General features: G+C 42.7%; 2 protein-coding genes across 2 annotated transcripts; both read right to left on the reverse strand.

Moving 5' to 3' along the window:
* Window positions 1-386: 386 nt before the first annotated feature.
* On the reverse strand, window positions 387-6,379 carry LOC133966550 (NACHT, LRR and PYD domains-containing protein 12-like). The gene is made up of 4 exons (XM_062401531.1): window positions 6,333-6,379; window positions 4,289-4,465; window positions 2,779-2,952; window positions 387-969 (listed from the first exon to the last, which is right to left on the reverse strand). Exons 1-4 carry the CDS (start codon window positions 6,377-6,379, stop codon window positions 960-962), a joined length of 408 nt encoding a protein of 135 aa, XP_062257515.1. The 3' UTR covers window positions 387-959.
* A 735-nt stretch (window positions 6,380-7,114) lies between these two features.
* LOC133966553 (ribonuclease inhibitor-like) lies at window positions 7,115-23,050 on the reverse strand. Its single transcript, XM_062401533.1, has 14 exons — window positions 22,932-23,050; window positions 22,403-22,809; window positions 20,032-20,352; window positions 19,370-19,630; window positions 18,249-18,548; window positions 17,887-17,969; window positions 17,762-17,808; window positions 16,185-16,358; window positions 15,519-15,692; window positions 13,770-13,943; window positions 12,112-12,285; window positions 10,453-10,626; window positions 8,794-8,967; window positions 7,115-7,307 (listed from the first exon to the last, which is right to left on the reverse strand). Exons 2-14 carry the CDS (start codon window positions 22,461-22,463, stop codon window positions 7,115-7,117), a joined length of 2,310 nt encoding a protein of 769 aa, XP_062257517.1. The 5' UTR covers window positions 22,464-22,809; window positions 22,932-23,050.
* Window positions 23,051-25,800: the final 2,750 nt, after the last annotated feature.

Below are 25,800 nucleotides of genomic sequence, written 5' to 3' on the forward strand. Positions count from 1 at the left end.
AATGATCACTGTAAGAGGCCGAGGGCTGGAAGTAATGGAGGAAATTATCCAGTGAAATAGGATAAAAGTAAAGAGTGATTTTATCTCCTCAAGGAAACAAGTGTTTCCTCTAAAGGTGTAGTTCATGATCGTAGAGGAACAACACATGATCTCAGGAAGTGTTGGAACAACCATTGACCACACGGTGGAACCAGAGGAGGAGACATCTTTAGATCAATTTAGGGATTTCAGTGGATAAATGGAAGCTTGGAGCTATAGGTGGCGGTAGAGGACAAGATAGAGGTCACCAAAGTCATGAGCAGTCATTCTCTGTTCTGTATTTAAGCTTTTCATTCCCTGATGAGTAAAATCCTAAATGTGTCACACACAGAAAGATACCACACAGATTTATAAAAATACATTTTAATAAGACATTAATTGTGCCATAACAGTCGATGAAGTAAAGTTTCATAAAAATATGAACAAATACAAAACAGTTCCGGATATAAAGGCCTGCTACAGTCTCCCCCTGGTGGTTGTTCTGAGGTGGTGGTCGAGAACGTACAACAAGAATCTTCATCTACGTTTGTATAAAACGTCCTTGGGTCAGTTTTCTATTAAATCTGGTAAAATGTTTATTAAACAGTTTCCTCAGAGACTAACAGACATATACACAGAATGTGGCTCTACACACATGGATACATACTGAGGGACAAAGGGGGAACAGAATAAAGGAAACTTAAATACATATTTGCAACTCTTTACAGAGTTCATTCTTCATGTGAATAAACACAATCAGTAGCGATGGCCATCTAGTGGTGAAGTTACATATTACAACAACCTCCTCTGATTCCTCTGGAGCCCTGTCTCCACTCTGCCTCCCAGCAGCAAGGCCCAGTCAGAGCCGCTCTACACACAAGCTGCTGCTTCTTCAGCCTCTGGATCCTAAGGACATAGCTCAGGCTCCGTCCACACATAGATCACCAGAACCTGTTGGAGAGAAGAAGACATCAGTGTTACAGAGACTCACTTCATCAGCTGTGAGTCAGTGATGCAGCACATCCAGTAGAAAGAGCAGCAGGGACTTCAGTCCTGTTCAGAGGTGGAGCAGCTTCCCCTCTGCCAATGTTCACGTGTTGGAATGAACACGCTAAGAGCTCAGTGTGTGTCCTCTGCATGTCAAAGTGCAGAGTGGACACCTGAGAGGTGGATTTACTGCTGTAACAGGTGAAGCCATGTTTCACTGTGTGTTGATGAACATCTGCTTCTGACAAACTGGGACCAGATGAGACAGATGGACCTCAGCAGAGGTTCTGCTCTGTATAAAAAGCTCCTGGTTACCATGCTGATGAGGAGAGGCTTCAGTCCCACTGATCTCAGAGCTGTGACAAAGATCCACCTGATCAGTTCTTCACTGATGAAGTGAAAGACCAAACTGTCTCAGATCAGATGAAGACGACATCGTCTGTTCCTCGTGTGAGGCTGTCAACTGTGGTCCAGCTTCATTTCCTGTTCACATGAAAACAACAACAACTGTCGTCTTGACGTCAACTCAATCACATGATCCCAAGCAGCTTGTGGCTCATCTGATTGGCCGACTGTTGTCTCTCTGTGTCTCTGTCCTGATTGTCCTCTCACAGCTTCACTGAGGAAACACTGAGGCCTGAACTACGAAGACACTTCAACATGTCCAGGAGATCTTTCTGAGATCAGCTCAACTGAACCTGACTGACACATTCAGGCTAAGTGGTCACATGATGCTGGTTATCAACTCGTTAAGTTAACTCAGGTTTTCCTCATCGAGGTCTGAGCTGTACATAAAAGGGGCGGGGTTAACTGAGTATGACCAATCACAGACATGGACAGTTTGACTGACAGCAGAGCCTCATATTTCACAACCAGGATCAAACTGTTCTATAATAAAAATCAGAGGAGAACAAACACATGATCCAGAATAAAAGAAACTCAGTCACAGCTGCTAAATGCAGGAAGAACAGCTGGTAAAGCATCTGGATCGTGTCAATGTGTAAGTTACAGCGCCCCCTGGTGGCATCTGGTAAAAATATATTACATGACCACGATATAATAATGTGTGTGAACGAGATAAATAACTCGAGGCCACGAGATCTGAATCTGTTGTTTACTAACAAGAAGAGTGGAAGAAGAAAATTCTTGATGAGAAACGTTTGAATCCAAGGATGTGACACACACTGTCTCACTGACTCTGAGGACACACACTTCCTCACTGTGTCTGAGGACACACACTGTCTCTGAGGACACTCACTGTCTCACTGTGTCTGAGGACACACACTGTCTCTGAGGACACACACTGTCTCACTGACACTGAGGACACACACTGTCTCTGAGGACAGTGTCTCTCTATCTCCAGGAAGCTGACTGAGGTCATCTGGTGTTTTGGTGACAGGATGAATCTGGAGACGTTGAGATGTTCTGGGTGAGTTAGAGATCAACTGAACCAACCAGACGTTGATTTAAACTTTCCTTATCCGTCCCTTTACGGAGAGTGTGCACGACACAACCGTGGAGAGTCACTGTGGTCAGTGGGCGGAGCTTCTATACAGGTTGATCTCCAACTTAACCTGGAACAAGTTAGCCGTTCATCAGAAGTTACCATGGTGGTATACCTCGTTAAGAAGTGAGCTGAAAAAAGTAAACCTGAAGTTTACCTGATAACCACAAAATCCTGCTTGGTAGCACAGACCCAGGATCTGTGATACTGGCTGTGTTTAGTAAAATACTGATGAAAGCAGCGTGGACTGACTCCAGCCATTGACTGACCTCAGAGTCTCCAGTCGACAGGTTGAACTCTTCTGTAGATCAAGCAGCTCCTTCACTGCTGAGTCCTGCAGGTTGTTGTTACTCAGATCCAGTTCTCTCAGATGAGAGGGGTTTGACCTCAGAGCTGAAGCCAGAGAAGAACAGCTGATCTCTGACAGACTGCAGAGATCCAACCTGGATAAAGAATAAAACTTAACTGTAAATTAAACTGAGTTCATGTGTGAAAATAAAGGACTTTGACTAAACCTCACTGTCTCTGTTTTCAGACCTGAAGTCTGAGTCAAGTTGTTCTGGACATTTTCTGGAAGTTTTCCTGCAGCCTCCTAATAAAGTTTCTGAGTGAGTCCATGTGAGAATAGAGCAGGAGAATGTCCAGAGGATTCACAGAGAGTGAGTGGACATGTTGATGAGGTTTCTAACACGTGACGGACGTGAAACACAAATATCTCAGGGTGAAGATGTCTCTAGATATCTTGCTGGACATGTTCAGGAGTCGTACACGTGAACAAGTGGACTACGTTCACATGTACGACACCTGGAGACGTCACTAACTCCTTCACAGTGAACCTGTAACTTTACATAACTTAACCTAACCATAATTATCATGGAGATATGTGTTTTGGCTCCGCCCCTCGTCTGAATGTTCCCACATGTTCCTGTTGCTGTGAACGAGTCGGACCAGGACAATCTCCTGCTGCTGCTTCAGCTCCAGAAAATGTCCGACCCACTTGTCAGAACATGTTCCACAGTTGATGTGTGAAAGGGCGAGCAGTTCTATGATCATGTTTTGAAGTGGTGATGATCTGAGCAGGAGTTTGACCAGTTGAAAGTGGTGCAGGGAGCCTGAGGAACACGTGTGTACAGGGAGGGACAGAGATCTAGTGGTGAAAGATAAAGGCATGGACGACCCCGTGTAAGTCCTGAAACCAAAGGAAGGGTTTCATGATGGAAATGAACCCAAAGGGGAAGAAACAGGGCTGAAGAACTTGGTCCTAAAACTAAAAGGAATCAAATATAATCAACTTGGAGTCTAGAACCTGAGCCAAGTCTCAGAACACCAACACAGCACGCTGTCATGTGGTCAGTCCACAGGACCACCGGGACAAGTCCTGGTTAGCTTCCACAGAAACATTACATGTAAACATTGTCCAGCATTGGATTGTTTCTCTGTCAGTAAAACTTCCGTCACATTGAGCCTGATTCTACAAACATCTCTCAGCTCAGTATCAGTGTTCACTGTTAGGAACACATGTTCTGACCTTTGACCTTAAATCTCCAGTGTGGAAGATTCAGGTGAAAGGATCCATTCTTAGAAACTGATGAGAAAAGAATCCCAGAGATGTTTTCAGGAGTTTCATCTGAATTGTATCAACTGTTGTTTTCTTTACTTAGAATGAGCCATTTATATTTAAATACTTTATATTGACAGACTTTAGAATAAAATACTTTATATTTAAATATATACATTATATTTAGGCTGAACCTTTAACATTAAAACATGATGTCTGACCTCAGAGTCTCCAGTCGACAGGTTGGACTCTGTAGAAAACCACACAGCTCCTCCACTGATGAGTCCTGCAGGTTGAGGTTTCCACTCAGATTCAGTTCTCTAAGATGAGAGGGGTTTGACCTCAGAGCTGAAGCCAGAGAAGAACAACTGTCCTCTGACAGTCTGCAGCCCATCAACCTGGATAAAGAAATAAGAATATTAGAATGTGTCCTCCTGTTGTTGTGGATTGTCATCATGTCAACACAGACTCTCAACATGCTGCTGACCTCAGTTCAGTCTGTGACCTGAAGATAAATATCAGATCAGACATGTTGAACCATTGTTTCATTCATCAGCTTCTTCTCTGTGTGTTGGTCACTGAGCAGGTTTGTGTAATTAAACACTGTTTAAAGTAGGGATGGCTCCTGACAGTCACTTCCTGTTTGTTTCTATACTTATCAACTGTCCAACGTGTTTCAATAAGAATATGTCTTATTTTGAAAACCTGAGGAGGACGAGTGCTCGGCCTCAGTCCACATGTTATTTACTGACACTTTCTTAGTGATCAGGAGCAGGTGAGTGCAGGTGAATGGAGTTGATGAGGTGGACGTGACTGACAGGCTGGGTGAGTGACAGATGACTGAGGGACAGTGAGCAGAGCAGAACTGAGACAATTTAAATAAATAATGACCCAATGAGAAAGAAAGTCTGAAAAGTGAAGAAGGATTTAAGGAACTCAGAGACAACTGGTTGCTTTGGAGACATATGTTTTGGCTCCGCCCCTCGTCTGAATGTTCCCACATGTTCCTGTTGCTGTGAACGAGTCGGAACCGGACAATCTCCTGCTGCTGCTTCAGGTCCAGAAAATGTCCGACCCACTTGTCAGAACATGTTCCACAGTTGATGTGTGAAAGGGCGAGCAGTTCTATGATCATGTTTTCTTGAAGTGGCGATTATCTGAGCAGCAGTTTGACCAGTTGAAAGTGGTGCAGGGAGCCTGAGGAACACGTGTGTACAGGGCGGGACAGAGATCTAGTGGTGAAAGATAAAGGCATGGACGACCCCGTGTAAGTCCTGAAACCAGAGGAAGGGTTTCATGTTGGAAATGAACCCAAAGTGGAAGAAACAGGGCTGAAGAACTTGGTCCTAAAAATAAAAGGAATCAAATATAATTAGGGATGCACCGATATGGAAATTCTTGGCCGATACCGATACCGATATTTAAAATAACAATCTGGCCGATAGCCGATACCGATATTTATTTGTTTTCTTTTTGTTGTTATTCATTCACCCTTTTGTGCCAGAAAAATAATTAAATCATTATTTAAAAATGAACTATTTAAAAAATGTTCAGCCCTTCATCACTCTTATCTTTTAATGAGCACAAATTGAATCAGATTTATGAAACAATCTTTGATTCAACTAAACTTTATTTAACAGAGACATATTATACCCAATTTAGCGCAAGTTGAAATGGTTCCTTGGGATCTTAATGAAATGACTGTAACATATTTTGGTCAAAATACCACAAGGATAATTTAAAACAGCACCTTTTTACCCTGTCTAAAACAGCCCTGTTAAAGTATCATTATAGAGAACGCTCTTCTCATTAATTTACGGTAGCAGTATTGCCCGTTTATTAGATGTGTTACGGCTTCTGTGTGTATGACGTATGTTGTCAATTCCCTTGTTACCTGTGCATGACACGGATGAATAGAGCCGACGCACATGAGAATAAAGTACTTAAACAGACGCTACGCTCATACTTTTTACGCCAAGTTACACTGCGTGAGTCAAGATAACTTAACAAGCCCTCCTCAGTTTGACCTGTTTTTAGTGTTGGGCAGAAATCACATCGCGTCAACACCCACCGTGGCCCTTCGCGATGCTTGTTTTAATTAAACAGTCGGATTCCCCTGGTCCGCACCAGTTCTCAATCAGCTGCTAGCCCCCCCCCCCCCCCCCCCCGCGCGTACAGAGGGTTCCCCAAGCGTTTGACGTAGCTGAGGTGATCCGCGAGAAGGGCCCGACACGCGTCCAGAGTGGCCGCCGCTGACCGCCGTACCCAGTCCACTCCAACGGCCCGCCTTCCGCGCGGGTGATGGACACCATCCCGCGGTCCAAGAGAAACAAAGCCCACGCACCAGCGACGCCGTGAGGCGCGGAGAGGAGGGCAACGGAGCGACTGTTCCCCTAGCCGCGGCACGTGCCCAGCGGTTTTACCACAAATATGAACATCGGCCAATGATATCGGTGAAAGTCAAGTTTATTACCGATAAGCCGATATCAGTAAACGAGGCGAATATCGGCCGCTACCGATGTTCGGCCGATAAATCGGTGCATCCCTAAATATAATCAACTTGGACTCTGGACCCTGAGCCCAGTCCCAGACCACCAACGCAGAACGCTTTCATGTGGTCAGTCCACACGACCACTGGGACAAGTCCTGGTTCGCTTCCACAGAAACATTACATGTACACATTGTCCAGCATTGGATTGTTTCTCTGTCAGTAAAACTTCAGTCACATTGAGCCTGACTCGGTCCTCAGCGCTCATTCTACAAACATCTCTCAGCTCAGTATCAGTGTTCACTGTTAGGAACACATGTTCTGACCTTTGACCTTAAAGCTCCAGTGTGGAAGATTCAGGTGAAAGGATCCATTGTTAGAAACTGAATAGAAAAGAATCCTAGAGATGTTTTCACGAGTTTCATCTGAATTGTATCAACTGTTGTTAACTTTACTTTAGAATGAGCCATTTATAATTAAATACTTTATATTGACAGACTTTAGAATTAAATACTTTATTTTTTAATATATACATTATATTTAGACTGAACCTTTCAATTTAAAACATGTTTTCTGACCTCAGAGTCTCCAGTCGACAGGTTGGACTCTGTAGAAAACCACACAGCTCCTCCACTGATGAGTCCTGCAGGTCGTTGTAGCTCAGAACCAGTTCTCTCAGATGAGAGGGGTTTGACCTCAGAGCTGAAGCCAGAGAAGAACAGCTGATCTCTGACAGTCTGCAGCGACACAACCTGGATAAAGAAATAAGAATATTTGAATGTGTCCTCCTGTTGTTGTGGATCGTCATCATGTCAACACAGACTCTCAACATGCTGCTGACCTCAGTCCAGTCTGTGACCTGAAGATAAATATCAGATCAGACATGTTGGACCAGTGTTTCATTCATCAGCTTCTTCTCTGTGTGTTGGTCACTGAGCAGGTTTGTGTAATTAAACACTGTTTAAAGTAGAGATGGCTCCTGACAGTCACTTCCTGTTTGTTTCTATACTTATCAACTGTCCAACGTGTTTCAATAAGAATGTGTCTTATTTTGAAAACCTGAGGAGGACGAGAGCTCGGCCTCAGTCCACAAGTTATTTACTGACACTTTCTTAGTGATCAGGAGCAGGTGAGTGCAGGTGAATGGAGTTGATGAGGTGGACGTGACTGACAGGCTGGGTGAGTGACAGATGACTGAGGGACAGTGAGCAGAGCAGAACTGAGACAATTTAAATAAATAATGACCCAATAAGAAAGAAAGTCTGAAAAGTGAAGAAGGATTTAAGGACCTCAGAGACAACTGGTTGTTATGGAGACATATGTTTTGGCTCCGCCCCTCGGCTGAATGTTCCCACATGTTCCTGTTGCTGTGAACGAGTCGGAACCGGACAATCTCCTGCTGCTGCTTCAGCTCCAGAAGATGTCCGACCCACTTGTCAGAACATGTTCCACAGTTGATGTGTGAAAGGGCGAGCAGTTCTATGATCATGTTTTCTTGAAGTGGTGATGATCTGAGCAGCAGTTTGACCAGTTGAAAGTGGTGCAGGGAGGCTGAGGAACACGTGTGTACAGGGCGGGACAGAGATCTAGTGGTGAAAAGATAAAGGCATGGACGACCCTGTGTCAGTCCTGAAACCAGAGGAAGGGTTTCATGTTGGAAATGAACCCAAAGTGGAAGAAACAGGGCTTAAGAACTTGGTCCTAAAAATAAAAGGAATCAAATATAATCAACTTGGACTCTGGACCCTGAGCCCAGTCCCAGACCACCAACGCAGCACACTGTCATGTGGTCAGTCCACAGGACCACCGGGAACAGTCCTGGTTAGCTTCCACAGAAACATCACATGTACACATTTTCCAGCATTGGATTGTTTCTCTGTCAGTAAAACTTCAGTCTCATTGAACCTGACTCGGTCCTCAGCGCTCATTCTACAAACATCTCTCAGCTCAGTATCAGTGTTCGCTGTTAGGAACACATGTTCTGACCTTTGACCTTAAAGCTCCAGTGTGGAAGATTCAGGTGAAAGGATCCATTGTTAGAAACTGAATAGAAAAGAATCCTAGAGATGTTTTCACTAGTTTCATCTGAATTGTACCAACTGATGTTTTCTGTACTTTAGAATGAGCCATTTATATTTATATACTTTATATTGACAGACTTTAGAATTAAATACTTTATTTTTTAATATATACATTATATTTAGACTGAACCTTTAAATTTAAAACATGATGTCTGACCTCAGAGTCTCCAGTCGACAGGTTGGACTCTGTAGAAAACCACACAGCTCCTCCACTGATGAGTCCTGCAGGTTGTTTCCACTCAATTCAAGTTCTCTCAGATGAGAGGGGTTTGACCTCAGAGCTGAAGCCAGAGAAGAACAGCTGATCTCTGACAGTCTGCAGCGACACAACCTGGATAAAGAAATAAGAATTTTAGAATGTGTTCTCCTGTTGTTGTGGATCGTCATCATGTCAACACAGACTCTCAACATGCTGCTGACCTCAGATCAGTCTGTGACCTGAAGATAAATATCAGATCAGACATGTTGGACCATTGTTTCATTCATCAGCTTCTTCTCTGTGTTTGGTCACTGAGCAGGTTTGTGTAATTAAACACTGTTTAAAGTAGGGATGGCTCCTGACAGTCACTTCCTGTTTGTTTCTATACTTATCAACTGTCCAACGTGTTTCAATAAGAATGTGTCTTATTTTGAAAACCTGAGGAGGACGAGTGCTCGGCCTCAGTCCACATGTTATTTACTGACACTTTCTTAGTGATCAGGAGCAGGTGAGTGCAGGTGAATGGAGTTGATGAGGTGGACGTGACTGACAGGCTGGGTGAGTGACAGATGACTGAGGGACAGTGAGCAGAGCAGAACTGAGACAATTTAAATAAAAAATGACCCAATAAGAAAGAAAGTCTGAAAAGTGAAGAAGGATTTAAGGACCTCAGAGACAACTGGTTGTTATGGAGACATATGTTTTGGCTCCGCCCATCGTCTGAATGTTCCCACATGTTCCTGTTGCTGTGAACGAGTCGGACCCAGGGCAATCTCCTGCTGCTGATTCAGCTCCAGAAGATGTCCGACCCACTTGTCAGAACATGTTCCACAGTTGATGTGTGAAAGGGCGAGCAGTTCTATGATCATGTTTTCTTGAAGTGGTGATGATCTGAGCAGCAGTTTGACCAGTTGAAAGTGGTGCAGGGAGCCTGAGGAACACGTGTGTACAGGGCGGGACACAGATCTACTGGTGAAAAGATAAAGGCATGGACGACCCCGTGTAAGTCCTGAAACCAGAGGAAGGGTTTCATGTTGGAAATGAACCCAAAGTGGAAGAAACAGGGCTGAAGAACTTGGTCCTAAAAATAAAAGGAATCAAATATAATCAACTTGGACTCTGGACCCTGAGCCCAGTCCCAGAACACCAACGCAGCACGCTGTCATGTGGTCAGTCCACAGGACCACCGGGACAAGTCCTGGTTAGCTTCCACAGAAACATTACATGTACACATTGTCCAGCATTGGATTGTTTCTCTGTCAGTAAAACTTCAGTCACATTGAGCCTGACTCGGTCCTCAGCGCTCATTCTACAAACATCTCTCAGCTCAGTATCAGTGTTCACTGTTAGGAACACATGTTCTGACCTTTGACCTTAAAGCTCCAGTTTGGAAGATTCAGGTGAAAGGATCCATTGTTAGAAACTGAATAGAAAAGAATCCTATAGATGTTTCACGAGTTTCAACTGAATTGTATCAACTGTTGTTTACTTTACTTTAGAATGAGCCATTTATAATTAAATACTTTATATTGACAGACTTTAGAATTAAATACTTTATTTTTTAATATATACATTATATTTAGACTGAACCTTTAAATTTAAAACATGATGTCTGACCTCAGAGTCTCCAGTCGACAGGTTAGACTCTGTAGAAAACCACACAGCTCCTCCACTGATGAGTCCTGCAGGTCGTTGTTACGCAGATCCAGTTTTCTCAGATGAGACGGGTTTGAGCTCAGAGCTGAAGCCAGAGAAGAACAGCTGATCTCTGACAGACTGCAGCGCCACAACCTGGATAAAGAAATAAGAATATTAGAATGTGTCCTCCTGTTGCTGTGGATTGTCATCATGTCAACACAGACTCTCAACATGCTGCTGACCTCAGTTCAGTCTGAACTGAAGATAAATATCAGATCAGACATGTTGGACCATTGTTTCATTCATCAGCTTCTTCTCTGTGTGTTGGTCACTGAGCAGGTTTGTGTCGTTAAACACTGTTTAAAGTAGGGATGGCTCCTGACAGTCACTTCCTGTTTGTTTCTATACTTATCAACTGTCCAACGTGTTTCAATAAGAATGTGTCTTATTTTGAAAACCTGAGGAGGACGAGTGCTCGGCCTCAGTCCACATGTTATTTACTGACACTTTCTTAGTGATCAGGAGCAGGTGAGTGCAGGTGAATGGAGTTGATGAGGTGGTCGTGACTGACAGGCTGGGTGAGTGACAGATGACTGAGGGACAGTGAGCAGAGCAGAACTGAGACAATTTAAATAAAAAATGACCCAATAAGAAAGAAAGTCTGAAAAGTGAAGAAGGATTTAAGGACCTCAGAGACAACTGGTTGTTATGGAGACATATGTTTTGGCTCCGCCCATCGTCTGAATGTTCCCACATGTTCCTGTTGCTGTGAACGAGTCTGACCCAGGGCAATCTCCTGCTGCTGATTCAGCTCCAGAAGATGTCCGACCCACTTGTCAGAACATGTTCCACAGTTGATGTGTGAAAGGGCGAGCAGTTCTATGATCATGTTTTCTTGAAGTGGCGATGATCTGAGCAGCAGTTTGACCAGTTGAAAGTGGTGCAGGGAGCCTGAGGAACACGTGTGTACAGGGCGGGACAGAGATCTAGTGGTGAAAAGATAAAGGCATGGACGACCCTGTGTAAGTCCTGAAACCAGAGGAAGGGTTTCATGTTGGAAATGAACCTAGAGTGGAAGAAACAGGGCTGAAGAACTTGGTCCTAAAAATAAAAGGAATCAAATATAATCATCTTGGACTCTGGACCCTGAGCCCAGTCCCAGAACACCAACGCAGCACACTGTCATGTGGTCAGTCCACAGGACCACCGGGACAAGTCCTGGTTAGCTTCCACAGAAACATTACATGTACACATTGTCCAGCATTGGATTGTTTCTCTGTCAGTAAAACTTCAGTCACATTGAGCCTGACTCGGTCCTCAGCGCTCATTCTACAAACATCTCTCAGCTCAGTATCAGTGTTCCCTGTTAGGAACACATGTTCTGACCTTTGACCTTAAAGCTCCAGTTTGGAAGATTCAGGTGAAAGGATCCATTGTTAGAAACTGAATAGAAAAGAATCCTAGAGATGTTTTCACGAGTTTCATCTGAATTGTACCAACTGTTGTTTACTTTACTTTAGAATGAGCCATTTATATTCAAATACTTTATATTGACAGACTTTAGAATTAAATACTTTATTTTTTAATATATACATTATATTTAGACTGAACCTTTAAATTTAAAAAATGATGTCTGACCTCAGAGTCTCCAGTCGACAGGTTAGACTCTGTAGAAAACCACACAGCTCCTCCACTGACGAGTCCTCCAGGTCGTTGTTACGCAGATCCAGTTCTCTCAGATGAGAGGGGTTTGAGCTCAGAGCTGAAGCCAGAGAAGAACAGCTGATCTCTGACAGTCTGCAGCTCCACAACCTGGATAAAGAAATAAGAATATTAGAATGTGTCCTCCTGTTGCTGTGGATTGTCATCATGTCAACACAGACTCTCAACATGCTGCTGACCTCAGTCCAGTCTGTGACCTGAAGATAAATATCAGATCAGACATGTTGGACCATTGTTTCATTCATCAGCTTCTTCTCTGTGTGTTGGTCACTGAGCAGGTTTGTGTAATTAAACACTGTTTAAAGTAGGGACGGCTCCTGACAGTCACTTCCTGTTTGTTTCTATACTTATCAACTGTCCAACGTGTTTCAATAAGAATGTGTCTTATTTTGAAAACCTGAGGAGGACGAGTGCTCGGCCTCAGTCCACATGTTATTTACTGACGCTTTCTTAGTGATCAGGAGCAGGTGAGTGCAGGTGAATGGAGTTGATGAGGTGGACGTGACTGACAGGCTGGGTGAGTGACAGATGACTGAGGGACAGTGAGCAGAGCAGAACTGAGACAATTTAAATAAATAATGACCCAATAAGAAAGAAAGTCTGAAAAGTGAAGAAGGATTTAAAGACCTCAGAGACAACTGGTTGTTATGGAGACATATGTTTTGGCTCCGCCCATCGTCTGAATGTTCCCACATGTTCCTGTTGCTGTGAACGAGTCGGACCCAGGGCAATCTCCTGCTGCTGATTCAGCTCCAGAAGATGTCCGACCCACTTGTCAGAACATGTTCCACAGTTGATGTGTGAAAGGGCGAGCAGTTCTATGATCATGTTTTGAAGTGGTGATGATCTGAGCAGCAGTTTGACCAGTTGAAAGTGGTGCAGGGAGCCTGAGGAACACGTGTGTACAGGGCGGGACAGAGATCTACTGGTGAAAAGATAAAGGCATGGACGACCCCGTGTAAGTCCTGAAACCAGAGGAAGGGTTTCATGTTGGAAATGAACCCAAAGTGGAAGAAACAGGGCTGAAGAACTTGGTCCTAAAAATAAAAGGAATCAAATATAATCAACTTGGACTCTGGACCCTGAGCCCAGTCCCAGAACACCAACGCAGCACGCTGTCATGTGGTCAGTCCACAGGACCACCGGGACAAGTCCTGGTTAGCTTCCACAGAAACATTACATGAACACATTGTCCAGCATTGGATTGTTTCTCTGTCAGTAAAACTTCAGTCACATTGAGCCTGACTCTGTCCTCAGCGCTCATTCTACAAACATCTCTCAGGTCAGTATCAGTGTTCACTGTTAGGAACACATGTTCTGACCTTTGACCTTAAATCTCCAGTGTGAAAGATTCAGGTGAAAGGATCCATTGTTAGAAACTGAATAGAAAAGAATCTTAGAGATGTTTTCACTAGTTTCATCTGAATTGTATCAACTGTTTTTTACTTTACTTTAGAATAAGCCATTTATATTTAAATACTTTATTTTGACAGACTTGACAATTAAATACTTTATATTTAAATATATACATTATATTTAGACTGAACCTTTAACATTAAAACATGATGTCTGACCTCAGAGTCTTCAGTCGACAGGTTGGACTCTCTAGAAAACCACACAGCTCCTTCACTCCTGAGTCCTGCAGGCCGATCCCACTCAGATTCAGTTCTCTCAGATGAGAGGGGTTTGAGCTCAGAGCTGAAGCCAGATAAGAACAGCTGATCTCTGACAGACTGCAGCGCCACAACCTGGATAAAGAAATAAGAATATTTGAATGTGTTCTCCTGTTGTTGTGGATTGTCATCATGTCAACACAGACTCTCAACATGCTGCTGGCCTCAGTTCAGTCTGTGACCTGAAGATAAATATCAGATCAGACATGTTGGACCATTGTTTCATTCATCAGCTTCTTCTCTGTGTGTTTGGTCACTGAGCAGGTTTGTGTAATTTAACACTGTTTAAAGTAGGGATGGCTCCTGACAGACACTTCCTGTTTCTTTCTATACTTATCAACTGTCCAACATGTTTCAATAAGAATGTGTCTTATTTTGAAAACCTGAGGAGGACGAGTGCTCGCCTCAGTCCACACGTTATTTACTGACACTTTCTTAGTGATCAGGAGCAGGTGAGTGCAGGTGAATGGAGTTGATGAGGTGGACGTGACTGACAGGCTGGGTAAGTGACAGATGACTGAGGGACAGTGAGCAGAGCAGAACTTAGACAATTTAAATAAATAATGACCCAATAAGAAAGAAAGTCTGAAAAGTGAAGAAGGATTTAAGGACCTCAGAGTCAACTGGCTGTCATGGAGATATGTGTTTTGGCTCCGCCCCTCGTCTGAATGTTCCCACATGTTCCTGATGCTGTGAACGAGTCGGACCAGAACAATCTCCTGCTGCTGCTTCAGCTCCAGAAAATGTCCAACCCACTTGTCAGAGCATGTTCCACAGTTGATGTGTGAAAGGGCGAGCAGTTCTATGATCATGTTTTCTTGAAGTGGTGATGATCTGAGCAGCAGTTTGACCAGTTGAAAGTGGTCCAGGGAGCCTGAGGAACACGTGTGTACAGGGCGGGACAGAGATCTACAGGTGAAAAGATAAAGGCATGGACGACCCCGTGTAAGTCCTGAAACCAGAGGAAGGGTTTCATGTTGGAAATGAACCCAAAGTGGAAGAAACAGGGCTGAAGAACTTGGTCCTAAAAATAAAAGGAATCAAATATAATCAACTTGGACTCTGGACCCTGAGCCCAGTCCCAGAACAGCATCGCAGCACGCTGTCATGTGGTCAGTCCACAGGACCACCGGGACAAGTCCTGGTTAGCTTCCACAGAAACATTACATGTACACATTGTTCAGCATTGGATTGTTTCTCTGTCAGTAAAACTTCAGTCACATTGAGCCTGACTCGGTCCTCAGCGCTCATTCTACAAACATATCTCAGCTCAGTATCAGTGTTCACTGTTAGGAACACATGTTCTGACCTTTGACCTTAACGGTCCAGTGTGGAAGATTCAGTTGAAAGGATCCATTGTTAGAAACTGAATAGAAAAGAATCCTAGAGATGTTTTCACTAGTTTCATCTGAATTGTACCAACTGTTGTTTACTTTACTTAGAATGAGCCATTTATATTTAAATACTGTATATTTAAATACTTTATATTAACATACTTTATATATAAATACTTTATATTAACATACTTTATATTTACATATTGTATAGTTACATACTTTATATTTACAGAATTTAGAATTAAAAACTTTATATTTAAATATAAACATCATATTTAGACTGAACCTTAAACATTAAAACATGATGTCTGACCTCAGAGTCTCCAGTTGACAGGTTTGACTCTGTAGAAAACCACACAGCTCCTTCACTGATGAGTCCTGCAGGTCGTTGTCACTCAGATCCAGTTTTCTCAGATGAGAGGGGTTTGACCTCAAAGCTGAAGCCAGAGAAGACCAGCTGATCTCTGACAGACTGCAGTTCATCAACCTGGATAAAGAAATATGAATGTTTGAATGTGTCCTCCTGTTGTTGTGGATCATCATCATGTCAACACAGACTCTCAACATGCTGCTGACCTCAGTTCAGTCTGTGACCTGAAGGTAAATATCAGATCAGACATGTTGGACCATTGTGTCATTCATCAGCTTCTTCTCTGTGTGTTGGTCACTGAGCAGGTTTGTGTAATTAAACACTGTTTGAAGTAGGGATGGCTCCTGTCAGTCACTTCCTGTTTGTTTCTATACTTATCAAATGTCCACGAGTGCTTGGCCTCAGTCCACATGTTATTTACTGACACTTTCTTAGTGATCAGGAGCAGGTGAGTGCAGGTGAATGGAGTTGATGAGGTGGACGTGACTGACAGGCTGGGTGAGTGACAGATGACTGAGGGACAGTGAGCAGAGCAGAACTGAGACAATTTTAAATAAATAATAACCCAATAAGAAAGAAAGTCTGAAAAGTGAAGAAGGATTTAAGGACCTCAGAGTCTCCAGTCGACAGTTTGGACTCTTCAGTCCAGAACACAGCAGCTTCACATCTGAATCCAGCAGCTCGTTGTCACTCAGATCCAGTTCTACCAGAATTGAGCGGTCTGACTTCAGGACAGAGGCCACAACTTTACACTGAGTCTTTGGGAGTTCACCATATCTGTATCTGTAAATAAAGAAAATATCTGTTAAAATAAAAAAATAAAATCAGAAAACACAACATTCATACAAAACGTGATCATGTGACCCTCATCCTGGTAAATCCGCTCTTTGCCTCATGAACATGTTAAAAACTCCTCAAGAGAATCCCTTCAGATTTGGTTCAAGCGTTCATTCAGACTAACAGAGGAACTCATTAGATCAGGTGGTCAAAGGTCAAAGGTCAAGGTCACACAACATGTTCATGCCATTTTTAAGTTCAAGTCTGTCTTTAGGGGATTTCTTCACATTTTGACGCAAAGAAACTGATTAGATTTCAGTGGTCAAAGGTCAAAGGTCAAAGTGACCTCATATTATTGTGAATTATGTTAGGAACCTTGAGGGACCACACACACACACACACACACACACACACACACACACACACACACACACACACACACACACACACACACACACACACACACACACACACACACACACACACACACACACACACACACACACACACACACACACACACACACACACACACACACACACACACACACACACACACAGACACACACACACACACACAGACACACACACACACACACACACACATTTTCCAAAAACCCACATAGGAGGGTCACACTCGTATTTATGAATTTTGTAAATTCTATTAAAGGCTGAATGCACGAGGATAAAAATACACAAAGAAATGCAGTTGTGCAACTTTATCTGTTCAATGCACAAAATTCACGTTAATATTAATTCATATTTACAGCATCTGTTCAATCTTTATCTTCTCAGTTCAACAATGCTCTGAAGAGTTCTGCTACTGCAGCACAATGTTGACCAAATGACTTTGACTTTAATATGGTCCTAAATATGAATATTACCTTTTATATAAGTACATATTTAACATTAGTTATCCAGCTGTCAGTCACTCACTTCCATTGTGTTTGATAAGGACTGAACTCTTTGTCTGTAGCAGTGAGACAGGTGACCTCAGGAGGCCTCAACCACTCGATTACTCAGCCAGTTGCAGCCATTTTAATTAAACTTCTTTGTATTTGTGTTATTAATAATACAGTTCATGTTTAACTGTAAAATATCAAGTCTCAGTTACATTTCTTTGCCGTAAGGGTTTGATAACGACATCTTAAGAATCTTTGTCAAATCTTTTTCATAAATTTAATTGGACGTTATATCTGTATCAGATTTTTTTTTACTCTAATATGGATATGGCTTTTGAACGAACTCTCAGAAACTGATGCTTTAGGATGTGTCAGCTGATGCAGCTGAGATGAAGCTGTTAGAGCAACGTGACAAGAATAAAGTAGTTTACAGCATCTCCATGACAACAGGGTTATTCTTTAGAGCAGAATATTTTAATTCTCAGTTCAGAATAAACAGTAAACTTACTGTAAATGTGTCATCTGAAGAATCTGATTGTGGATGATCCGTTTTCTCTGAGTTCAAAAGAAATCATTAGAAGAAACATCACATAATAAATGAACAGCAGAATTATTGTAAGTATTAATATTTACCTTTAGTCTTTTAAAGAAGAAGAATCCTGCTCCAGCTCCTAATGCTACACACACAACGAGGACTCCGACCCCAATTGCTGCAGCTAAAAATGAAAAACATGTAATTCAGAGAGTAGAACTGTAGCATCAACAAAGTGCAGTGATGTGTCTTCAGTGTAAAGTGTAGTGTGTGTGTGTGTGTGTGTGGCCTCCTCGTTCCTGTTCTCCTGACAACATGTGGACATGATGCTCCTGATGAGCTGGAGGACGGAGCCCTGGGGGATCTGCTCCACCAGGAGGAACCAGGGCTCACTGCACGAGCCTCAGGTCTGACAGTCACACTGAGGATTTCATCAATCAGTTCTCGTCTCATGGGATCTTACCTTTGTCTATCGTCACGTAGCTGTTGATGAAGTGCGTCTCCTCTTCACTACTGAGTTCACAGGTGAACGTTCCCTGGTGATCTGAAGATAAGTGGTGCAGCGTGAGGCTGCCTGACGCTGACACATCCTCCACCTGCTGCCTCCACTGCTCTGAGACGCTGTGGAGGCCGTCGACCCCGGTCTGGTTCACAATGATCTGCCTGTGGTTGAATTTCCACACCCAATGTGTCGGGGGTTTGGTGTTTGGAGCAGTGCAGTGGATTGTTGTTGTTGTTTTAAACGGGGACACAGGGACGGGAGCTGAAAAGAAAAGGGATCAAATAATATCATCGTTGTCAGAATGTGGTTTCAGGCTCTGATGAGACTTTCTGAACATTTTCTATCATCAGAATGATTCATGTGGAGGAGGGTGTGGCCTTGGAATGATGAACTGAACTAGAAGGTCACTCAGTGGAGCTGATATCTCCTCCAAGGCCCAACAGTCAATTCAAGCTGCACCACATCTCACACACATCAGTCCTCTCAGGGAAAATGTCCAGAAAGGTCCAATGTTAAAGAAAGAGAACTAATGGATCTGTTCAATGCTCCATTTGTTTGTTGGGCTTCAAGCAACATTACACAACAACTACTGGACAGATTTCCATGAAACTTAGCAGGAAGGTGTGTTATGGGTCAGGCTCAGAGAAGAACTCATCACATGTTTGTGTGGATCCAGGATTTGTTGTTTTTTCACATTTCCATTGTGAGTTTTCACCATTTTTATTAATTTCCCTGCGAATACCTGATGAAGATGAAAAAACAATCTGACAAATTTAGAGGACTGATATTTATGAGTTTGTGAAATTTGGTGCAGATCTTGGACCTGGTGAATTTCAATGTGGTTTCATAAGGAGGCTGTTGGGCCTTGTGGAGGTCTGAGCTCTACTGAGTGACTTGTGGCCCACGTTCCATCCTCACAACTAGTTTAGTGGAAATCTGTTCAGCGGACAAAAAAACAAACAAAGTAAAGATTGAGAATCAGCATTGATATAAAATGTAAGTTATCTGTAGGAGCAGATATAAATATGCAGCAGTAGGTGAATCAAGCAAAGGTTCAGTTCCATAGAGCAGATTCAACGTACTGGGTTGATACCACACCGCGCTCCTCCTGCCATGGCGAGTGCTGATGCTGCAGATCAGAACAGTGTCTCTGTCTGACAGTGTCAGTGTGCTGCTGATCTCATAGAGCTGCTGCTCCGTCTCCTTCACTGAGGTTTGGCTCTGAAGGGTGAAGCTGGACGGAGGCCTGGTGGACCAGGTGAGCTGCGGCTCGGGGTAGATCCCCTCTGAGCGGCAGGTGAAGCTGTCCTCCACCTGCTCAATGTCCACGTGATGCACCGGAGCTGCAAAACATTTCTCTTTTATAACTCATTGATCATCTTTACCTCATGCACTGTGGAGCTCTTCATTAATTTGACATATTGTGTTTATTATTTAACACGTCACATATGAGCCATTATGTTGTGCTGCTGACATCAGCTGTGTCTCAATTCAGGGGCTGCATTTGAAGACCGATCTCCAACGAGTGGATCCGTCCCCGTCCAACCTGTCCCAGGATTCATTGCACTTTAGTGACTAACAATTTTTCAAAGAGGTAATGGTGACGGCAAGCAACGAGACGTCCAATGCTTAAGTATCAGCTTCAACTCAACCCAACAGTACACATGTTAAACAAGGTAACAGCAATAAGAGACAAATATCATTTCTAGTATTTGTGTTCTGTTTTCAATGTGAGTTTCATTACCAGCTGCTCTCAGGTTGATAATTGACTCCTCCCTGACTCCAGTGATGGTGCTGGTGTAACACTCGTATCTGCCCTGGTCCTGAAGCATCAGCCCTGTCAGCCTCATCGAGGCGTTTCCTCTGGAGATCTGATCTGTGAACAGCGATGTCCGGCCTCTGAAGCGCCCGCCCTGGTGTGCAAACTGGTCTCTGTCACTGTAGTAGGAGTGGACACGAGTGTTTCCTGGTTTCACCTGCATCCAGTGGATGACTGGGTCTGGACCAGGTTGAAAACTGCAGGGTAAGATGCAGCTCTCCTCTAAAAAGCAGGAGACCTCATCATCTGTGAGACACCGGGTAAAAAAACAACCAGTTCAGGATCAACTGTGGGGAATCGAAGCTTTTTTCAAAGTGCAATTAGAGCATTTGCTAACAGACGGATTGTGAATGTAAATATCCTGATGGAACTGTCTGTCTGTTTGGCTGTTGACAGTTAACATACAGTAGTTTTACCTGAGCTGCTTTCACAAAAACAACCTCCTGCCACACGAGGCATTCAAATGTGTAATATACATTTACTGTCAAACCAAAGATATGAACTAAAAGAGGCTCAGATTCACACCAAGTTGGAAAAGTTGTGTTGATCACAGAAATGTTCATTTAGAAAATTGACTTTGAGATTCACCAAAATCTGAACATTCTTTGCGATGAGAAGAATTTAGGATCTGGAAATTAAGATTTAAGATTATTACTTTTTTAATCCTGTGGGGTGTGTGTGTGTGTGTGTGTGTGTGTGTGTGTGTGTGTGTGTGTGTGTGTGTGTGTGTGTGTCTGTACACAGAATAACACACGTGCACACCCACTTTCAAAAGAAAGCCTCTGTATAAACCTCTGGTATAAACGCAGCTCATCTGCAGAACCGGTCGATCATCACCCAGTGTGAATGTAAGCTAATTTATTTAGTTGCCTTATTGTGAAGGTTTGGTCAGTGAATTTGTGTTTCCTGTCATCCTAAGCAGTGGAACCGTATGGAACCTTTACTGTGAAGGGTCACCAGCAGAAGCTGTGGTTGTTTTGATTGAGCGATGAAATATATGATCACCAGCTCTCAAGAGCCAGAGGTCAATTCAGTTTAACTTTATTTAACTTTATTTTGACTCGTAGGTCTTGTGACTCTTTGAGAAAATAAAATCCATTAACTTGATTTGTGTGGTTTAAATAAACGTTTAAACTCATTAGACATCTTCGTTTTTATTTTTGTTCTGCATATATTATTATTATTAAACAGACTTGAAAGTCGCCATTTATAAAGAGGCACATAAACAACTTAAATCTGATTGTAAGCAGATATCAGTGTTTTAATGTAGATTCCTGCATTTTTATCTAAATTATAACTCGTGACAAATACTGTAGAATAATGTGCTGTTGAAATTCTCATTGAATCAGGTCTGAACTTTTTCCACCTTAATGTGACCTATAATGTGAACAATTCAATTGAAAAACAAACAAATCATTTAGGGGGAAAAATTTAAAACTTACAATAACCTGGTTGCCTAAGTATGCACACCCTTAAACTAATACTTTGTTGAAGCACCTTTTATTTTATTACAGCGCTCAGTCTTTTTGGGTAGGAGTCTATTAACAGGGAACATCTTGACTTGGCCATATTTGCCCACTCTTCTTTGCAAAAGGCTCCAAATCTGTCAGACTGCAAGGGCGTCTCCTGTGCACAGCCCTCTGCAGATCACCCTACAGTTGTTCAAGTGGATTCAGGTCTGCGGTCTGGCTGGGCCATTACAAAACTTGAATCTTCTTCTGGTGATTTGGATGTGTGCTGGGTCGTTGTCGTGCTAAAAGGTGAAATTCCTCTTCATCTTCATCTTTCTAACAGAAGTCTGAAGATTTTGTACAAAAATTTACTGGTATCTGGAATTGTTCATAATTCCCTCCACCTTGACTCAGGCCCCGTTTCCAGCTGAAGAAAAGCTGGGCTTAATAATTATACTAGGCAAAGCAAAGACTGTTTATTCGATTCCGGGTGATGTTTATAAGTTTGATTTGTGTTGCTGTGATATTTTGGTTATAAGTTATTTGAAAGTTAATGTTATGCTCTTCCCAGTCTTTCTCTGCATGCAACGAGCTACTTCCTCTAACCTGGCACCAACACACACATCTACCCACACATCTCTCTGACTCCCGCCTCCAGGGGGGTCTGTTATCTTTATAGTGGCAAGCCGCCATTTTGAAAGCTCACACACTCACATAGACACACACACACACATATCGTAAATGTTTTTCTTCAACAATTTTTTTTATTAATGTTGCATAAGTGTGAATTTTTCCAACCTCTACACTGTGACAAACTCTATATAGAAAGATGAGACTTCACGTACCTGCTGTGGTGAAAGTCCACATGATGAGGATCCACACAACCAGAGACTTGAACACAGACATCTGTCTTTCATTCTGTGAGAACTGACTGTGGATCAATGGAAGAAGAGACCAGTTAACAGCTGGTTGGACTCATGACACAGAGTCAGAGCAGCTGAGGATCAGACTCTGCAGCTCCGATCTCTGCAGAGTTCAGACTGTAGCCTCACACACTCTAAGTTCCACTGTGAACATTGGGTAATGCAAACCGAAAGTGTTTCTGTAAAGTGCTCCACCCCCACAGGTGGAGGTAAATCCTGTCAAGCGTTAAGAAATCAAGAGTTTACTCAACGGACCACCGGGTCTCCGCTCCCCTGGGTCTGTTACTGAAGAACAGACCTGAAACCTGGTGAACTCCTAATAACCGAAGCTAAAGTCATAAAGACAAACGAACAGTAAACGAGTCAAAAGCTTCTCCAGCGACTGATCCCGACACGATCACAGTCGATGAGAGAAGTGAGTGAACACGGTGTAAATAAAGAGGAGCTTGACCTCGAGGTCAACACATCCAGGACATGTTTCAGATATCAGGTTGATTTGAACCTAACAAACACACTTCAGCTTTCCTGGAGCAGCTGCTACATTTATTCATCAACTCACCGACTCACACTGTGTTGTGTGTTTCTGTACTTTGACCCTCTGGCTGCAGCCTCTTTCAGACAGATCACTCCACCTCGGGGCGAAGCTCATAAACATTAAGAAATGTATTACCTTCGATTAATAATTAAACACATGATCGTCAGTTCGTCTCCTAAATCATCCCAATGAATATAAAATGAAACAAATTAACTAGTTTAGTCCTGTAAACAATACTTTAATTCAAAATTTAAAAATATTACATATGAATGTGAACTAGTTCATTTTCATTTGCATGAACAGAACTTTAAAGTAGTTAATTTTAAGTGTAAACTGGCACAACACTGAGTATAACTGTGTACATTACTTTATACTTATAACTTTATAGGCTGTGTTATCAAATATATTTTTAGGCTCCAGACAAGTTTTATTTGGGGGAAGAGGAGAAATGGCTCTTTTGATAGTAAAGGTTGCTGACCCCTGATCCAGACAAATCATTGCTCAGGTCACAGAAGTTCGATGTCATAATAAAGTCTGATTATCAACCACAGTTTAAAATTACAAACATTTAATTTCAAATATGAATGAAAACTCTAACAGACAGTAAGAACACCATCGTTCTCTCTTTCATCAGCTGTAATTAGTAAAGAATGTCAAAGTCTGATTCAAGTCGCCTCATGTGACACATCCCCAACCTTTAAAAAAAAAACAGACTTAGTCTTTTGAAAGTTCTGCTTTAATAAATTAAAATAGTTTCTATCAATACTGCACCATACATTGGTTTTTCCCTTTGTTTAACCAGCAGATCACCACAACAAATAATTCCTCTTCTCCCATTTCCTCCTCACAGAGGCAGAGGAGGATAAAGAGCAGGAGGCAGAAATTCATGAATCATTTTGGGTCCTGGTCCAATTCAGGCTCTAGAAAGAAAACAACACAATAAGAACATTCATTTATCCTATTTTAGTTTGATGCTGTTAATGTTGTGCAGTGAAAGGGACATTTCCTTCTGGGACCTGACACTACGGTGGCCCTGAGGGTAAAAACAACAAACAATATTTCACAAAGCACTACAGGGACTGACTCTCTCCCTCCATGTGTCTCTCACCGGTGAAGGTGAACTGAGGGAAGCTGCTCAGGTCTCCTCCTCCATAAAGTCTCTGGAGCTTTGCTGTCTCCTCTGACAGGTGTCGCTCATAATCTGTCTCCTCCTCCACTGGTCCTCCACTCGACCTGAGAGGAGACAACAGGAGTCATAGCTGTTCATGTACTGTATTAACAATGTGGTACAATTACTTATTAACCTTTAAATAAGCAGGACATCTACATCCTAAATTTTCTCTTTACTAGACAGATCTGATCAAATTATAATAATTTAATATAATAAAACAATATGACACACAAACTTCTTTTGTGTGTCTACCTGTGCAGGTTGTTGTATTCTCTGATCTTCTCCAGGAAAAGTCTCTGGACTGGATCCAACCCTGAACCACACACATGAAAACATTAAAGTTAAAAACGTCTATTCATCATAAAACAAATTCTGTAAAACTTTAAATTTCTGTGTGTGTAAGGATCTAATTACTCAGATACACACAAGTGTAAGTTGCACTGAATATAAAAATCTGTGTCATGTCTGTGTGTTCAGATTTAATATTTGATGCAAACTAACTTGAACTTCTATCTTCTACCATCTCATCTTTACTTCTCCCGATAGTTAAATTTACCATCTGTGAGTCAATCTAGACCATGGGTTGGCAACCTGCGGCTCTGGAGCTCAGGAAGTGTTGGAACAACCAGTGACCACAAGGTAGAGCCAGAGGAAAAGACATTTGTAGATACATTTAGATTTCAGTGGATAAATGGAAGCTTGGAACTGCAGGTGGCGCTAGAGGACAAGATATAAGTCACCAAAGTCATGAGCAGTCATCCTCTGTTCTGTATTTAAGCTTTTCATCCCCTGATGAGTAAAATCCTAAATGTGTCACATTGTTACGGCTCGAGGATGTTAGCTTGCTACGTCTAGGGGGGGAGTAGGGGAACCATAACACATGTTACTGTTAGGCTGACTCGGAGAACAACAAAACAGGGCACAACAGCAAACTGGATAAGTAAGTGTGTTTTATTTAGCCAGCGATTCCGCCAAGGGGAATAGGGAACTATAAGCGGAGCCAAAGCAAAGAAAACAAGATAAAGTGACAACTAACTAGTGCACACATACAACCTAGCTAATACATACAGAGGGTGGCCCCGCTCCTAACCTGATGTGATAACAGAGTATGGTCTACGTGATGGCAATGTAAACCCAAGGGTGTCTTACCTATTCACCTAAACCCCGGTGGCATCTCACAAACAAAAGGCAACAGCCCCACACAGCCCACACACAGGCAGACAATGGCCTCCCCACATGGAGACAAAACAGGTGCAAGTTATCAAGGCCTGACGACACTGATTGGCCAACAGACAGCTCCCAGATTGGACAGGGGGTTGGACGATGGTGGAGGAACAGCCAATGGTGTGAGACCTACAGAGAATGAGAGGGGAGACACAGGAAAACAACCACACACGTAACACCCCCACCCATAAGAGCAAACATCACACACGAGAAAGGGCATCCGCACACATATTCTCGGAGCCCTTCTTGTGACGAATCACCAGGTTGTACCCCTGCACAATCAGCGCCCACCGCATGAGGCGCTGGTTCTGATTATACATCCGGTGGAGAAAAACCAGCGGATTGTGATCCGTGTAGACCACAATTGGCCTAGAACTCGATCCCAAATAA

The sequence above is a fragment of the Platichthys flesus genome, chromosome 12, assembly GCF_949316205.1.
Source record: "Platichthys flesus chromosome 12, fPlaFle2.1, whole genome shotgun sequence".
Taxonomy (NCBI): Eukaryota; Metazoa; Chordata; class Actinopteri; order Pleuronectiformes; family Pleuronectidae; genus Platichthys; species Platichthys flesus.

Excerpts from the sequence above, each read along its gene's own strand:
- LOC133966553 (XM_062401533.1), bottom strand. The coding sequence starts at position 22,463 with ATGTCTGTGTTCAAGTCTCTGGTTGTGTGGATCCTCATCATGTGGACT. Across the intron at positions 20,353-22,402 it reads GTGGACTTTCACCACAGCAG|ATGATGAGGTCTCCTGCTTT; the intron begins GTACGTGAAGTC and ends GGTGTCTCACAG. Across the intron at positions 18,549-19,369 it reads CGCGGTGTGGTATCAACCCA|CTCCCGTCCCTGTGTCCCCG; the intron begins GTACGTTGAATC and ends TTTTCTTTTCAG.
- LOC133966550 (XM_062401531.1), bottom strand. The coding sequence starts at position 6,379 with ATGGTGTCCATCACCCGCGCGGAAGGCGGGCCGTTGGAGTGGACTGG. Across the intron at positions 4,466-6,332 it reads GGGCCGTTGGAGTGGACTGG|GTTGATGGGCTGCAGACTGT; the intron begins GTACGGCGGTCA and ends TTCTTTATCCAG. Across the intron at positions 2,953-4,288 it reads TGTCGACTGGAGACTCTGAG|GTTGGATCTCTGCAGTCTGT; the intron begins GTCAGACATCAT and ends TTCTTTATCCAG.